General features: G+C 41.4%; 1 protein-coding gene across 4 annotated transcripts in view; it reads left to right on the top strand.

Annotated features, from left to right (window-relative positions):
- DMD (dystrophin) overlaps positions 1–18,535 on the top strand; it is a 2,163,935-nt gene that overhangs the window by 2,033,937 nt on the left and 111,463 nt on the right. For all 4 annotated transcript variants that reach the window (XM_065915496.1, XM_065915495.1, XM_065915498.1 and 1 more), the window contains one exon: positions 16,341–16,415. In XM_065915496.1, coding sequence (XP_065771568.1) covers positions 16,341–16,415 — 75 coding nt within the window. The remainder of the gene's footprint in view (positions 1–16,340; positions 16,416–18,535) is intronic.

Raw genomic sequence — 18,535 nt, 5'->3', positions numbered from 1 at the left:
TATTGATGCAAGCATGCAGGCACATAAATGTGCCCTCATTGATACCATTACACATATGGTATTCTGTTCTTTGATGCCATCACCTTTTGTATAACTAAACTAAAACACTTTTTTCCCCCTGTAGAATAGCAGCCTGACAGATTATGAATGAAAATTTGTTACACGGAGAGTTGTATTTGTATTTTTATGAGACAAACACCCAGAAATAAGTGTTAAGAGGTTGAAAATTGGTGACTAGTGGCCTTTAAGTCAACCTAGACAGCCATTAGAAACCGTACAAATGCTAACTGGTTCTCAGGATATCTAAAACGAACAAAAACCATTCCTATGAAGTGGAGGGACTAAGATTATCGAAAGTACGGGGAAGGTGAACTATCCCTGACATAATTAAGGACGTGCCTAGGACCTAGCTGCCTGCTTCTGAATTTGGATGCTGGTGTTCTTGAAAAGAAATGTGTTCATCCTCCCTTCCCGATTTCCTCTTGTGACACACTCCGCCTCCGCACAGTCTTGACTTTCTATGTCAGGGTGCTTTGGAAGGAGCTGAATCTTGAAAACTTAAGATTGCAAGGTCTAGAAAGTCCTCTCACAGGGGGGAAATTAGGGCTTGCTGGCTTCTGGGAAATTTTCTTTTTCCAGTGTGATGTGAAGGTGTCAAATATTTGTCAGGATTTAAGAATCGCCCGGTCTCTGTTCAAATTGGAGCAAGTGGAAACCCTTAAGCCGAAAGAGTAGTTTCAAAGACCCGCTTAGAATGAGCCTTTGTGTTTTATTCTCTGGCTCTCTCAGGGAAGGGACCCTGCAGTTAGGTCGTTAAGTGTTCTTACTACAGTAAAATAAAATGATCAATAAGAGAACATACAGGAACAGGATGGTTCTGGTGTATGTGCAAATTTTTGGCATTTGCTTGTTTAAGAGAGTTCCTCGACTGCTTGATGAATTTAACTAAAGCACCCCTTCTCTGCAGGGAAGAGAGAAAAAAGAGACGCACTGGCTTCTTCTAGTCCTTATTTTTCTTCTGACTGACTAGGGGACCCAGGACAAGTTACTAAGAACTTTCTAGTCCTTTTGTTTCTCGTTCCGAAAAGGAAGATTTAAAAGGAGAGATTTCTACTTCTGGGATACTGTATCATTTTCTTATTTGATGAAAGTTACGGTTTTTTATTTATCCCCCAAAGAATACCCATAAGGAATAGGTAGAGATAAATTAAAGCTACCTAAAGAATTTAATTCCTGGTTGCCCAGTAACCATTAAATCCCTCAGTAGTCAGGCAAGAATCACATTCCTGCCTTGAGACAAGATTTAGTCCTTTTTGAACTTACCCTTGGGCTGTGTTCCGAAAGTTTATTTGTAAGTTAGTTGCTTGCAACTTGGAATAAAATAGCTTATAAACAGTGGTTAGGTCCTCAAGTCCGAAAATCGAATTTAACCATCAGAGTGCCTGCCATACTGCAGGGTGTGAATAGAATGCAGCCCTGTGCTTCTATGGAAGCAATCCTTTGGGGGTAGAAACTCACAACGTTGGGTTTTATTCCTTTACTCTAAAAGTTTCTCTGAGTAAGAACAGTTCTTGCCTTCCTGGTCACTCCACTGACCTTTCAGCTTTCTTGTCTTGGTCCTGATTTTTCTTTGCATGAAGGTTTCTGTGACCTCCCAACATCCCTACCCCACCCTCTCTCTGTCCCTTGATGCCCTGCATTGTGGCCCTTCTGAGCGTACTGCCCATCACCGTCATGCTGGCTGGGGTTACAAACACACGGGGCAGGCAAAGCCCTATATCTCCTGTAGCAGAGGAGCAGCGAAGGACATCCAGTATTTTGGGAATCAGAACAACTTGGCCTGGAATTCAGGCTCTGGGCTGTAACCCTAGGGAAGTTATTGTACTAAAGATCTGTGAGCCTCTTTTTCCTGATCTTGAATGAGCTAATGATATGGAACCCAGGGCATTGTGAGCACTCAGTGGCGTTAGGTACAACACCATCTGCCCTTGAGCACGTGATCAGTGTTAGGGTTCCTCTTGCCATGAGCCCGCCACTTCTGTTTGAACCTCTTGAGCGCTATAGGGAATTTGTTGTTGCTGAGTTGTTTCTGACTCTTGCCACCCCATGGGCTCCTCTGTCCATGGGATTCTCCAGGCAAGAATACTGGAGTGGGTTGCCATTTCCTTCTCCAGCAGATCTTCCCGATCCGGGGATCAAACCTGCATCTCCAGCACTGGCAGGCAGATTCTTTACCACTGAGTTACCAGGGAAGCCTGGGGGCACAAAGGGTTGACCTAACCTACATTTTTTTTAAGTCTACTTTAAGCTTGTCCCCAAGTAGTTTTGTCCAGAAGTCAAAGGGGAATAAAGGCTGGGTCAGATTCAGTGAAAGCTGAGATAAAAGGACAGAGAAACAAAGAGGTAGAAAATAGGGTAATGGTTCCTGCCTTTTGTGCAGCAGGAGTCAATAAAAAGGGGTTGGGGGAGCCTGAACATTACTACTGAAAGGGGAAAGGGGGGCACTCATTGGTGTGACTTCAGAGCCATCTAGGTGTACAGAGAAACTCAGTCTGCCTAACTCTTGGACTGGACCCTCAAATGGGTCAAGTGAGGGAGGGCATGGTTTCTATCAGGCAATGTCCAACCACATCAGAGTTTTGAAGTGATAAAGAAGAGTCTTTTCCTGCTTACATGAAAATTTCATTTCTTGATTCAAATGTATTGTCTAGACACACAGATGGGTGAATGCAGATCTATCCCTAAGGCATCCTTTCTTATTAAAAGCATCCTCAGTCTGTGTCTGGGGACAAGGCAGTCCATTATCTAATGAAAAGCTCCTGCCATTGATTAATTTTATAACAGCTGCAGCTAAGTGATGGGTCTTTTTTTTTCTGAGAATGATTTCTATATTAGCATCTTTAAAAGGACAAGTATCTAGTCTCCAGAAAAAGTAACACATAAAGCTGAAACATACTTTATTTTTATAAACATCATATTCTAATGAGGCTTCTGCATGCATGGGCAGTTTGAGTCACATCATCCATTCCCCACACCCCCCCTCCAACTAGAAAGCAGCATAGTTTACTATGTTCCTGGCCACTTAAATAGCTTGAATTGTGTACTAGCTTGGACTAACTATCCATGCTTAAGGATTTAACACATTATCTCCTTCCACTTATCAAATAATAACAATAATAGAAACTCAAACAGTTTATTTTCCCTAATAAGATTAAGTGATGAGTACCAGCCTAAGGCAGGAACGTTTACCAAAAGAGAGTTTTGCAAAAGATTAATTTGTTTTTCCCATGGTAATTAGGGTCAGATTTCCACTGATGTCCATTTTGGCATCTATTTTCTTCACAGTGATATTGAGGGGAATGGACATGGGTGGAGATTGGGGACCAGAGAATGAAGAAAGGCAGACGGAGGATGCAAATCACTTTCAATTAGAAGCAAAAACTGACAATTATATAAAGGATCAACTACGAAGTCTTAATCTGAGTTTTAAGGCTTCTGAATAGTTGAAAGTTACCAAAGCTAAACAGTTTTTTAAAATAACATTTGTCTTAAAAGTGATGAGTAAGGAAAGATGCTACTTGGCTCTAAGGAGATTTTGCACTAATGAAGAGAGAAAGATGTGAACATGTCTAAAGAGTTCATGAAAAATGAGTTACTTGTAGGTGTTCATATATATGTAGACATTAATTTTCGGAGTAATAACTAGTATATTTAAAAATTCTTATCCGCCTATCTGAGCTGAATCAGATTTGTGATAGTCTCATTCAGAATAAATGCCTAGTTAGATGTTCTGCAGATCTATTTATGTCTAGCCTTAGCCATATAAGCCTGCTATTGTAACATTGTTTTAAACATGAAATTAGCTATCAAGCTGTCCTACATCAGTGGTACCACTTGGTAGCAAGAATGGGGAACTCTGATCCAAGATCTCTTTACTGCTTTCTTCCTCTACCCCAAGGAGAACTGAAAGGGAAAAAATTGTGCTCTCTATTTGGTATTCTGTGTCTTGTTGCTTATAGTTGGATTAATGTGTCAGTCAGAAATACATTTGCTGCAAGTAACAAAACATCTGATTGGTTGTGTCTTAACCACAGAGGGGTTCTTGTTGGTTTTTTTGTTTTTATTTTTATTTTTTTTTAATAACAAACACCCTGGAGACAGCAGAGAGCTAAGGCAGAGTTCAGTAATGGCATCAGAGATCTGGGCCTCTGTTCTGCTGTAGCATCTTTAGTGAGTGACCTTTGACTTCCTAGTAGCTTAATGATGGGTGCCCTTCAGGCAGGAAGGAGAAAGGACCTTCTCCAGCTCAGGCTCTTTGTCTTTCATTTTGGGAAAGGAAACCCTTCCCAGCAGATACCTTGTTAAGCATTGACCCAAACCGTGTCTACACAGGGCTTCTCTGGTGGCTCAGACAGTAAAGCATCTGCCTGCAATGCAGGAGACCTGGATTTGATCCCTGGGTCAGGAAGATCCCCTGGAGAGTACTCTTGCCTGGAAGAATCCCCTGGACGGAGGAGCCTGATGGGCTACAGGCCATGGGGTCGCAAAGAGTTGGACACGACTGAGTGACTCCACTTTCTTTCTTTTCACGTCTGCCTGTCTGCCACTGGTGGATTAGAGAATTGAGATCCTCCAGACTTTGTAGCGGAAAAAGACTTTGAAAATGAGTATTGAGTGAACCAACCTACAGAATCTGCCACAGCTAGATACGGCTGAGTCATCTTTCTAGATTACAAGCATTCTCTGTAGATCACCTTTGTTCTTTCTCCTTTTGTTCCAACTCCTTGATGTCTGGGGGAGGTCTTGATGTCTTTGTTATGTGTGTTTCAAAAGAGAAGCCCAAGCTCAGGCTGTAGTGATTCACCCAGCGCAGTGGGAAGTGATGTTATTTGAAGAAAAATCACATGTGGTATCAGTGTCACCAGCAGGTTAAACCTGGTGAAATTAGGAAGTTTCCTTTCCGAATCTCATCCAATTCAAACCATTTATTGATCGCCAACATCTACTGCCCTTCAGTGTCAGTGATACGAAACACAGCACAATCTTTCCAGAAATCTCCATTCCCTGTCCCATCATTTCTTCCTCAAGTAAAAGAATGAATGATAAAGCTACTTCTAGTTAGTTATATCTTTCATTTTTACCAGTATTGCTATAGATAGGATTTTTATTGTATATTGAGTATTTAAATAAATCTTAAATAAACCTTTGTGAGCTAACTTAGAAATTAATCACTGTTTCATAGATAACATGGCTTTATGGAAAGTTTTTCAAGTTCATTAATCTCAAAAATGTTCATCGGAATAGTGTATGTCATGATGGAAACTACTTTTGTGTTTGATATATAAAAATTCACGGCTCTGCAGTATGTATTTCTATCTGTACAAAAGCATGCTCACATAACCAAAGCTTTCTATGTGTTTACTGCTTGGCACATCACAGACACCAAGGAAATGCATATTGATTTTTATGTGAGTGAATAATTTATCTTTGTGTTGTTTCCAGTATTTTAGGAGCCTGAATCTTTAAGCCCTGAGCTTAGAATATAGTTAGGCCCACAGTAGATGCTTTGATAAATGTAAATTGGTGATTTTAAAATGTTTAAGTAATGGTTGCTTCATGAAAGATAATTGTTAGACTAGTTTCAGATTTTGGTTCTGTCTTCCCATCCATTCTTGTACTCATGTATTGAGGCAGTATTTTTAGTGGCACAGTCATTTAGTTTGAATGCATTGGTAAAAGGTGGGAATTAATAGCTGGAAAATTTTGGGAAAACCCAGCAAGAAATGTTTCCACAGCGTCATTTGAGTGAAAGCCAGATAACAGCTAGTTATTGGAGGAACTTGACAGTAAAAACGTTGACATAGACATGAAAAAGAGGGTAAAAGTAAATCTGGGGGGAGAATAGGGAGTAATCTGAGGCAAGACTCGAAAAAGAAATGCTTCCTGGAGCCAAACTGGTGGCTGGGTGGGAACTGGGGCAACCTGAAAAGCTTCTGTTAGGGCTAATTTGGCCTCAGCTTCCCTCATTGACATGCAAAAATGTGAGTCTTTAGGTTCTTCCAGAGAAACAGGACCATGGGAAGTCTACAGACCTCTGTTGGCCAATCATTCAACAAGTTAAAAAACCATTAGAGGAGCCAAAACCAACCAAATAAAACCAAGAAAACAGTTCTGCAGACTAAATTCAGCCAGTTACTGGCCTCAGGTCTATGGTTACTGGAGAAATCATTGAAAGAGATTGTGGTTTGGGGACAAAGACCATATGTCGAAATCTTAAGAGATAAGAGTAGAGAAATAAGTAAGCTGAGGTGCAATCAGGGTTGGAATGTTAGAGTGTAGGAAAATCTGGTTGAGCTGTTCTAAAACTGGAAACAAAGATGAGGCTAGCATTAAAGGAAATGAGGACATTTGCTGCTGTTTATTTTTATCATGAAAGTAGATTTACCACAAATTCCCTAACCGTGAGAAGGGCCAGTAGATTCAAAATAGGTAGTGTCAACTCTATTACAAAGAAAGTATGGTTTTCCAGCCCCCCACAATTAGGGCACAGGTTTTTCTTTAAACTGTGAAGTTGGTTATATGAAAAATTGTACAAAGGAATAAAAATCAAGTCACACTGAATCATTTTTAAATGTCTCACCTGTATTATAAAGTGTAAAATGTAATTAAACTGTCTCTGCCCTGGAGACTCTGGAAAGTGTGTTCATTTATGAAGAGAGTGTGGAAAGGTTGGTTAATTAGTGGAGTTTAGAACAGAGCTGAAGGAGACTGGGCTAATTTTAGAAGTTTGTGTAGTTCTGACGGTTGTGTGGGTTAGTTGAGTTGCCCCACATTAGACTTGAGGAACTCAGGCAAGATCACTGAGACAGAGAAAGGTAATAATACCATTCATCCCAGTGATGAGTGGGGACTGCGTGACTGTTAGTCTCTCATCAAGAAGGAGACCAGAGGGACTTCCCTAGTGGATAGGAGCCCGCCTACCAGTGCAGGGGACACAGGTTCGATCCGTTGTCTGGGAAGATTCCACATGCTGCAGGGCAACTAAGCCCGCAAGCCACAGCTACTGAGCCCACCATCCACAACATGAGAAGCCCAAACACCAACTAGAGAGAGGAGCCCCCACTCGGTGAAGCTAGAGAAAAATGCTGAGCAGCCATGAAGACCCGGCACAGCCAAAAAAGAAAATCTTAAAAAAAAAAAAAAAAAAAAAGGAAACCAGAAGGAAAGAGCTTTGTCTTGATTTTGTCTTGATTTCAGTTCGGTTCAGTCGCTCAGTCATGTCCAGCTCTTTTTGCGACCCCATGAACTACAGCACGCCAGGCCTCCCTGTCCATCACCAACTCCCAGAGCTTACTCAAACTCATGTCCATAGAGTCGGTGATGCCATCCAACCATCTCATCCTCTGTCGTCCCCTTCTCCTGCCTTCAGTCTTTCCCAGCATCAGGGTCTTTTCACATGAGTCATTTCTTCGCATCAGGTGGCCAAAGTATTGGAGTTTCAGCTTCAGCATCAGTCCTCCCAAGGAATATTCAAGACTGGTTTCCTTTAGGATGAACTGGTTGGATCTCCTTGCAGATTGGCTTGATTTGATGTGGTTCTAATTGAAGCATGAAGCAGATGACAGGGAAGGCTGATCAGAGAAGGAGGGTCAGTTTAGAGACCTTGCTGATTGAAGCTCCTTCTGATGTATGGTAAGGATGGCAAATAAGGAAGTGCTTAGCTAGAAAAGCTTTTCCAGTGGCTTGACTGAAGGAGAAAAGACAGTCTGGAATTGGGAGTAGGGTTTACATCCTTCGAGTGTGCTGCCACGGCACTTGACCCTTCTGTTTTCAGGGCCTTACCTCACTCCCAGGTTTAGTTACTCCTGCTGCCTCCACGTCTGGTGCACCTTTTTCTGAGATTAAGTGCACCTTTTTCTGAGATTAACCCTCCAGCCTCCTGGCAGGGTGAAGCAGGGGGAGACTGGGATGCTCAGCCCACCCCAACCTCCTCTCTTCCCCTCACATGAATTTAGGCTTGGAATTTCTCCCAAATCAGCTACCATCCGGTCATCTTCCGAGTTTCCAAGGCCGTGGAGCTCTGGTCTCTTGTCATCTCTTCTCCAGTTTTGTCTCTTTTCTTTGACTCTGTTCCACCTGCCACGTTTACCTGGAAGTTCTGAGACCTAGTTTCTTACCATGATATGCAGGGCCCTACAGGGGCCCTGCCCCTGTCTACCTGGTAGGTCTTAGTTGGGGCCATTCTTCTTCAGCCTGGGCTTTCTTAGGAGTCTTAATGGTCCACAGTCTTTTCTGCTGAAGAGCTTTTTTCAAATGTGCTGACTTTCATCTTGCTTGGCTACTCTTCACAAACCCAACTCTCATCACTCTTCATCTCTTTGCTTAAATGTCACTTTCTCAGAGAGGCCTTCGTGGCCTGTGTCTCCCTATGTCCTCACTCTCAGTAAGCATTGAAAAGATAGGTGAAAGGATGATGAAGAGATGGATGTCTTTATTTTTTACCTTGAGTAACATTGATGTATAACATTATGAGTTTCAAGTGTACAGCATTGTATTTCTACTTTTGTATACCCTACCCTACGTACTCACCCCCCAAAATTTAGTTTCTTTCTGCCCCATACTAGTTGATCTTCTTAACTCATTTTGCCAGTCCCCCCCTTGCCTTCTACTAACCACTGCTCTGTTCTCTATATCTGTACATTTGTTTTATTTGGTGGATGTCTTTTAAAAAGCTGTAAACTGGTTTAGCCTAAACAGTCTTTTTGAATCAATATTATTTTTTATACATTTTCTGGTGGGCAGGGTTTGAGAGTTGGAGGCCAGACCCTTTCTGATCTGAAACTTAAGTAAAAGGAATATGGCACAGCAGTGTCCACATGAGTCACTTCTCCATTATTGGGGGGGAGAATTCGGGCCCAGAAATGGTATTTAATATACACAGTTTCCCCCCGCCCCCTCCCCCAAGAACTTTACATTGGCCATTTGTTGCAGAAACTGCTTTCTCAACAAACCTTTTACCAGAGCAGCAAACGAGAAGCAAAGCTCATTTTAATTTCTGCTCTTCCAGGAGCACAGTGTTGCTAAGAAGTAGGAAGAGAGTGCTGAGGAAGGCCAAGCGAGACGCAGGAGCCAGAAAGGCCTTGAACAACCCACAGTCAGGATTTCATGCTATCTTTTATTTCACAGTTGAACTTCCTTATTTTTCATTTGGTTTGGTTTGTTTCTCTCCTTCAGAATTCTAAGCCTTCTAACATTTGTGTGACCCTGGGTCCTTTATCGCTTCTCTTCATTTTTCAGAGTAAAAGAATTCTAGAGAGTAATTGGTAGCAAATAAAGTAATACTGTTTCTCATCTGGAAACATTACTTGATAGGAATTATAAATTCACAGACTCTACTTTCTGCGAGTCATGCAAGTATGAATGCGTCATTCCTGTTTATCTCTCTGTAGGTTTATTTTTTCCCCATTTAAGTAAAGCTGTGTTGAGGATGGGGTTTAAAGGAGTTTAGATTTTAAAAGCCCTCTAATATATCTAAAAAATTATGGACCATCATGTGTTAATATACCTCTTCTTTCTCAGCTAATTCTTTCAAGATATGTTGCAGAAATCCCCCGTGTTGTTGAAGTTTTTGAAGACTTCCCCATAATTCTGTATTGTACTCTAAAACTTCTAAAGCCTAGACATTTTGATTCAATTTGCTTTCAAGCCAGACTTTGTTGAAATTACTCCATTAGTCTCAAGCCTTATAAAGACTTATCTATGGTTCTTGTCTGTCCTAGTGACTTTTGAGCTGGCAAGAATAACGTTTATTGTGTGGAGAGTCCATTCATCTGTAGGAGTAGTGAGGCTGGGGGATTGGAGATATATTATTATATTTAAAAATCTTTAAAATTTTTTTTGGCCATACCACTCAGCTTATGTGATCTTAGTTCCCTAACCAGGAATTGAACCCTGGCCCTTGGCAGTGAGCACACAATCATAACCACTGGACCATCAGGGAATTCCCCAAATCACCCACCTTTCTATATTAGAAGGGGTGTGAGAGGAGACTACCTTGTTTTGGCATCTTTAGAAAATTTGGAAATTAATTAAACAGATAGGCAGTAGTAGTTTAATTCACATTGTATGCAAACCACTGAAGTTGGAACTATACGAAAAAACATTATAACTCCTCTAAACTTTATTTTTCACTCATGATCACCTGAGTGATTTGGCAAACAGAGTTGGTAGGAAACAAAGACCATACCACTCATTTATCTGTTGGAATAATCTTGAGCCATCCAGCTCTTTCCACTCATTATGTTTATGGGGGTCATTGTCATTCTTTCTATCTAATAGATAAACATACTAAAACTTTGGACCTTTCTAAAAAGTGCCCACAAGCTACTGGAAAGTTGGGCCAAAATATTCCTTGTTTTAAATTCTAGCAGGTTTTTGAAGTATGATGAAAAGGTAGAAACCAGCTGTAAAATTAAAGTGAGCGGGCTTAATGTTTTATTTCTACAATATTTTCCAAATTCTCCCCTGACTTTAAAATGCTGAGGTGTTTTTCAGTCTTTTGGCAAGGGCACGTCCAACAACGTATAAACTTATGGCTCAGACTTGATCGGTCATTCCTCTTTTCTGGTGAATTTGACACCTTCCGCCACTACCCTCCACAGAATGAAAGTGAAAGTCATATAACAGAAACACTTAGCAAAGTCAAGGGAAATTCATGGGCTTAAAAAAAGGTGCAACAAAACCTGTTTGTTGTCTGTTCTGTGCCTCACAGTAAAAGCCAAATGGACCATCACTTCAGTAGCTGGTGATCCAACTTGAGAGGGCAGATGATGTAATCATTCCCCTAAGTTTCTCGCTTTCTCCATTTTTAGACCAGAACCAGCCCTGGATAAAATAAGTCACAAAGAAGAGGAATGTATGGTTCAGCATGTTGAGTGTCCTGAAGTGCGCTTCCTACCAACTGCCATGCAAACATGGTGTAACTCATTTCTTGGGTAGTCTCACGCTTCTCCGCTTCTCGAGTTTCGGTTGTGAGAGCTAGTGAGCTCCTCACAGCTTGGGCCAGAGTCCCGGAAAGCCAGCTCCCAGGGAAAGTGGAGGCTGGCCTCCCATGGGGGCTGGGCACCGGGACGTGAAGCTATATTTCACATGCATACTACAGCTGTGTGATCAGCCCCAACCTCAGCTCGGGACCCTGTCACAGAGTCCGCAGCTGGACCGCATCTTGAGGTTTCAGTGTGTGTAGGTGGTGGCGACCAGCTGTAAGCCAGAGGGAATGGTGCTGCCAGTTCCTAGCAACACATGCGGATTCAGACAACACAGATGGTTATCTCTTTGGAGTAGGACTTTTTAAGGAAACCAGAACTCCGTTGCAATTCACTGATGGTTACTGGATATAAATCTATAAATCTGCATGGCTTCTGTCACAGTATGATGAAAACTAGATGTTTTCCCTGTTCCCGTCTTGTGGTATTCCTGAATCACTGTGTGCTCATTGGTTGGACCATGCTACATGGAAAACTGGTGGCAGAAGGCTTGTTCTCTGCATTGTGTTGGAGGGTATGCTTGAAAGAGTGTCACAGTGGATCAACTCCAGGCAGAATGTGCCATATTTAGAAGGATTTGAAAGGGAAGAATGTTTGAACTGCTTTAGGGAAGCTGAGAGTGCTGCTGGAGCAAGAATGTTCCAGATGCTTGTCTCTGATAATATTCTACCATGAGCCACACCCTGAAAGAATCACATCATCCTTGCCTCTCCCACTTGGATCTCTAGCTCCTGGAATTTGCCAATTCTTGAGGGTTGGATGGAGCTTCTGACCTTGTTTAGACCACTTGTTCTGAATTCTGAATACACCTTGGAAAATTGGAAAGAGGGTAGGACACCTTTAATTTATTTTATTAGTGTTCATCATAAACAAGAGACCCACAAACCTAATCTAGAGATGAGGTTTTGGTCTAATTGACTATAATAGTCATTAAATAATCCACAAGCCCACATAATGGAATGTAGAAAGATAAAAAAACAAAAGACAACACAGGTCTCTATACAGAGTTTATGCTTGAACTTTTAACGTGAAACAAGAAGCTGTATTAAAATGTATAATTAAAGACTCACTTGAGGGCTTCCCTGGTGGCTCAGTGGTAAATCTGCCTGCAATGCAAGAGACTGGGGTTCAATCCCTGGGTGGGGAAGATCCCCTGCAGGAGGAAATGGCAACCCACTGCAGTATTCTTGCCTGGAGAAGTCTATGGACAGAGAAGCCTGGCAGGCTACAGTCTATGAGATTGCAGAGTCAGACACAAGCTAGCGACTAAACAACAACAAAGACTCAATTATACCTGAAGGTATAGATGAATCACCTGGGGATCTTGTTAAAATGTTGATTCTAGTTCATAGAGCTGGGTGGGGCCTGGGGTTATGCATTTCTAACAAGGTCAGAAGAGATGCTGATGCCTTTGGTCCTCAAATCATAATTGGGGTAAAAAGGATCTGTCCAGGTTCTCTTAGGTCAATAGGTGTTGGGAGCCACTGTGGTTATACAGAGGTGTGGGCTGCCTTCTTAGCCACATCTTGGCTAACAGTTTCTAACCAAAGCAGGTCTTAGAACAAGATTTGTCACCTATGAACACTTACTAGTCATAGAGCAGAAGACAGTTTTACAACCCGTGCCTAAGGCTCCATGAAGTCCCAACTCTGCCTTTTGAGAGCTTGGCACGAGAGCCTCACAGTCCACATCTGCCATGGTCCACACGGTGGTTCTCAAAGTGTGGACCCTGGGCCAGCAGCATCAGCAACAACCTGCAGAATCAGAAAATCTGCACGTGGGGCCTAGGAATCCGGGTTTTTAACCAGCCCTCCAGGTGGATCTGATGTACACTCAAGTTGGCAAACCACTGTTACAACAGCAGGATTTTGTCAGCCGTCTAATTGAGTTCAGGCAACCAAGAGTCCCAGAACTACAGCTGGAGCTCTTGGAATCCAGCCTACCGCACCACTTTGAAAGGTAGAGGGCCTGCTAGATTCTTCTCACACCCCATTAACGTAAGGGCAGGACATGTTTCTAAACCCTTTGCAGCAGTCCTTGTATTTTGTAAACTACAAATATCACTAACACAAGCCCCTCTCACATTAATTAGGATCCTAGATGTATTAATAGGATTTTAGGTGTAACACGAGCTAAATATAACTGAGGCTTTTACAGTGGCGGCCTCTGGAGTGAGGGTTTTTGATTAATTGCTGGCCAGCCACCCCTGGAGTGTGCTTTCCTGATTAAGACAACTGACCGCCTCTGCAGCATAACTAAGCTAACACACACATACATCATTCTACACTGTTCAGAGGAGGATTTATTTTTAACTCTTAAAATCTACTTTATTAAGGCATTTGTTGTTGTTTGTTCACTAAGTTGTGTCAGACTCTTTGTAATCCCATGGACTGTAGCACAACAGGCTTCCCTGTCTTTTGCTATCTCCCAGAACTTGCTTAAACTCATGTCTGTTGAGTTGGTGATGCCATCCAGCCATCTCATCCTCTGTCACCCTCTTCTCCTCCTGCCCTCAGTCTTTCCCAGCATCAGGGTCTTTTACAGTGAGTTGGCTCTTCACATCAGGTAGCCAAAGTATTGGACCTTCAGTATCAGTCCTTCCAATGAATATTCAGGGTTGATTTCCTTTAGGATGGACTGGTTGGATCTCCTTGCAGTCCAAGGGACTCTCAAGAGTCTTCTCCAGCACCACAGTTTGAAAGCACCAATTCTTTGGTGCTCAGCCTTCTTTATGGTCCAACTCTCATATCCATACAAGGCATACATAAATACAATAAAATGTATATGCTCTCAAGGGACCTTCATAACAATCAAGATAAATATCATTTTAATCACGTAAAAAATAGCCTTGTGTTCTTTTCAATTAGTTACCCTTCCCCTCCCCACTCCTGGCTACCATCTACCTGCTTTCTGTCAATATAGGTGAGATTAACCTGTTCTAGGATTTCATATAAATGAAATCAAACTGTATTTTTTTTTAACTTTTGTGTTGTTACCCAGGATAATATTTTTCAAACCAGCTCACATGGTTGCATTATCAGTAGTTAGTTCATTTTTATTACAGAGTAGACTTCCCATTGTGTGACTGTACCACAATTTGTTCATTCATTCTACTATAGTTTCCTTTCCAGTTTTTGACTCTTACAGATGAAGGCTACTCTGGGCATTCACATAGGCATCTTTTTGTGACATGTCTTTATTTCTTTGAGGTGACTAGGAGTAGATTTTTGGGTAATAATATAGATGTTTGTTTAATTTCATGAGAAATTGTTAACCTGATTTTCCAAAGTAGTCATACTGTTTTATATTCGCACCAACACTATATGAGAGTCCCAGTTGCTCCACATCCTTGCCACCATTTAGTATTGTCTGCTTTTTTGGCATTTATGTTGGATATTTTAAAGTAAATTGCAGACCTTGTTTTTCTTTCTCCTAATTTCATTTTAGCTTGTTATATTTGATCTCTTCAAAGGCTATCAATCTAATAATGTTGACCCATCAACTTGGATATAGATTAAATTATTTCCCTTTCCTAATCTCCAGTTAGAATTGGTTCTGTGGGTGCCATTTGTTTATGGTTATTAGTCATGTTTGCCAGTATTTTTTTTCCATTCTTTTATTCATTCAGTTTGCCAGAGTCCCTGAGCTGTATTAGACCTGCTTTCTCAGAGAACAGTTGTATGTTAGGTCACCGGGAAATACAACAGAAGTTGGGGACAGGGTACTGGTCTTCAAGGAGCTTTATGGAGTTGGGTTTGTGAAACATAAATGCACAGAAATGCAAGAAAAGAAATATAGCTTGGTGTATATCAAGACTTATGCAAAATTCAGTAAGGGCATAATGTAAATAGAGATTTCTGCTAGGTGAGATGAGTTGAGGCTTAATAGACAAGTGACAGTAGAAACCACTGTAGCAGAAATTGTTGAGTTGTTAATCTGTGCAGAATAATAGAATGATTGCACCTTATTATGTAAAGCTAAATGTAATCCCTGTATTTTTCACTTGATTTTTTAAAAAATATAGCAATGTCTTTTATTAGTACAGAATATGGACAGAAACAAATATCCATCCTGATATGGATTTGTAACTTTTCTTATTGACATCTGATATCATTTTTGTATATTTAATATGCATCCAAATTTTTGATCAGCAAACATTTCTGGTTAGTAAATGTGTGTGCACAAACACACAAATTTGTGAACTTCTTTTTAAACCAACTCTTTTTTTATCCTGTCTTTGCCAACTTATGTACTTTTTAAATAAATGCAGAAGAGTTAAATAGAAGGAATCTGTGGAATCAGGCAGACCTAAACCTGGATGAGAGTTAACTCTGCCAATTATATTTTAAAATACATCTCACACACAGACACATGCACATGTTGAATAAGAAATGTTCCAAATGTTAACAGTGCACATCTTTGTGTAGTGAGATTATGGATGATTTATTTACTTGATTCCATGTTTTCCTTTAATTTGTTTGTTTTCCACAGTGAGCATGTATAACTTTGATAATTAGAAAAAATGTTATATGCCACAATTGTTTGCTAAATTCTCATAGCTAGTCCAGTGATGTATTCCCTGTTCTTTTAACTCTTATGTAGGTCATGACCTAGAGGGGTGGGGTTCAGGGGAGAGGGAGGGAGGTTCAAGAGGGAGGAGATATATGTATATGTGTGCATCAGTCGTGTCTGATTCTTTGCAACTTTATGAACCATAGCCCACCAGGCTCCTCTGACCATGGAATTCTCCAGGCAAAGATATTGGAGTGCATAGCCATGCCCTTCTCCAGGGGATCTTCTTGACCTAGGAACCCGTGACTCCTGCATTGCAGGCAGATTTTTTACCATCAGAGCCACCAGGGATATACCTCGTTCACTTTGTTGTGCAGCAGAAACTAACATAACATTGTAAAGCAATTATACTCCAATAAAAAAATAAAATAACAGGAAAAAATATATAAATCTTGCATAGCAAAGATTCACTACAACAGAACCAAGATTACAGTCTAGAAAATAAATACGTGTCCCTCTATTCTCTCTTGGGAACAAGAATGACATAAGCACCCTGCAGGTTATGCCACTGTCGTCCCTCAAAGAACTTAGCTCTCCTGATCATCAAAGAGCAAAAAGACATTTTTTTTCCTTCCCCACATTGACAGAATTTCACCTTTCCAAAACTGGGGCATATACAAGAGATTTTTTTCCCCTAGCCTTTTGTTGGCAGATCATTGCGAGCTTATCTGTGTTATTTGATGAAATAACAAATGATCTTTGTTTTCCCCCTTTCTTCTTCAGCTGACCTGAATAATGTCAGGTTCTCGGCTTATAGGACTGCCATGAAACTCCGAAGACTGCAGAAGGCCCTTTGCTGTGAGTATTAACCAGTGCTTGAAATACTTGATAGTTACTCTTTGCTTGAAAAAAATGATTGGAGTATTTGCTCTTGAAGAGGGGAGAAATAGCTCTTTCAAGTCCAGATGTAACATAATTCATTTTTTTCAAATCTCTTTGGCTTAGTGTACATCTAGATTGGGGCTTCCCTGATTGCTCAATTCTAGGGCTTCCCTGGTAGCTCAACTGGTAAAGAATCCACCTGCAATGTGGGAGACCTGGGCATCTAGAATACTCTTTCACATTGTTGAGAATCATTCCTGTCACCATTCCTCAGCTACTGATGTTGAATTGATGAGACTGATCATTTTTATTTTCTAAAGTATGGCACTGGCATCGAGAATTATCTTTATGAAACTTGAATTATCTCCCCCATTCCACCTTTATTTCTTGTTAGAAAATGTGTTTAATGTTTGAAGTATTAGCACTCAGTTGCCTTAGCCAACCAAAGCACAGAGATGTGTATTGTTTTTTTAGCTTGAATGCTAATGTTGAGATCAGTGCTGTCATAGAAGAATGATGACAAGGTTGTTTTTCTGCTTTTGCTAAATAGCATGCCTCAGTGCGAAAAAAAATCCCAGAGTGTCATACAACACTCTCAGTTCATTAGAGAGTTTATGTAACTGTTACTAAGTTATTGAGAGCCCGTGTATGCTGATGATGTAAGCACGAACTAGACAGGCACAGTCCTTATGCTGATGGAACCTATAGTCTAATGAGGGACACACAGGGTATCCAGAAGTCTACAGACATAGGTAAACATATATAAGATCATGAAGAACCTCTACAATCTTTTTTTTTTTTTTTTTTAAGCAATGAGATTGCCTCTATTAAGGCTTTATGGGCACCTGAGAAAAAGTGAAAGGACAATTTGAATGTTGTATATTTAGTTACATGACAGTGGATGGGGTACCATGAGAACAGCTAGTTGTGGGGGTGAGGTACTGAGAAGACTTGCTTGAAGAGCCACGTGAGTCTAGAAAGGTGAGTAGAGTTCAGTCTGGGAGGAATGTTCTCATCAGAAGGCAGAGCATGTGTTGAGGCATGGGGTCCAGAGATGCATTCAGGAACTGAAAATGCCACAGCATGATAAAACACGGGAGCTCCAGGGAGGGGCTGCGGTGAAATATTCGGCTGGAGCCAGGCAGACTGTGAAAGGTTTTTACACTTAAGTTACACAGGGTGAGAAGGAGAGGGTGGGACGAATTGAGAGACTAGCATTGAAACATACACATCACCATATGTAAGAGAAATGGCCGATGGGAATTTGCTCTGTGACACAGGGAGCTCAGATCACTGCTCTGTGATATCCCAGAGGAGTGGGTTGGGGTGGGAGGTGGGGGGAGATTCAAGAGGGAGGGGACATATGTATATCTATGGCTGATTCATGTTGATGGATGGTAGAAACCAGCATAATATTGTAAAGCAATTATCCTCCAATTACAAAAAACTTAAAGACTGTGGAAATCAGTGGGGAGCCATGTAGTGGGATGGCGTGTTGAGATGGTCATTTAGAAAGATGACTCTGGCTGTGGAATAGAGCCTGCATCAGTGCTGGGGGTGGGAGTGGGGGTGCGGGGAGGTGTGGAGGCGTACCCCTGCAGGGGAAGAAACTCGGCAAGCAATTTTGGTCCCCTAAACCAGCAATCTAGTAGCCAGAATTGGTAGAGTAGGAATGGAGAAAACTGGGAGGACTTGAGAAATATAAGGTGGAATTGATAGGCCTTAGTGACAAGTTTGACTTGCTTGGTGAGGATGAATCAAGGAAGAAACTTAGGTGCTCAACTGAGATGAACAGTGGGCCTGCTGGCAGAGTTGGCCATAGACACATAGCTGTGGTGCTCAGGAGAAACAGATGCGCAACATTGAGGGATGATGGGTGTGCAGATGCTTAGGGAGAGGGAAAGTAACAAGAAAGCAATATTTGAGACCAAGAGTGACCCATGTACAGAGGGGACTACAAAGGAACACACAGAGTGTAGTACCACATATTACGTGGGCAGGAAGAAGGGGCCCATCAGCAGGCTCAGATGCTGCTGGAAGGTCAGGAGGAAGTGGGCCCAAGGGTCCATTGGGTTGAGCAACAAGAAGGTCCTCAG

The sequence above is a fragment of the Muntiacus reevesi genome, chromosome X (assembly GCF_963930625.1).
Source record: "Muntiacus reevesi chromosome X, mMunRee1.1, whole genome shotgun sequence".
In the NCBI taxonomy this organism is placed as follows: Eukaryota; Metazoa; Chordata; class Mammalia; order Artiodactyla; family Cervidae; genus Muntiacus; species Muntiacus reevesi.
Note: the sequence above shows the minus strand (reverse complement) of the source record. Positions and strands in the feature narration are given on the sequence as shown.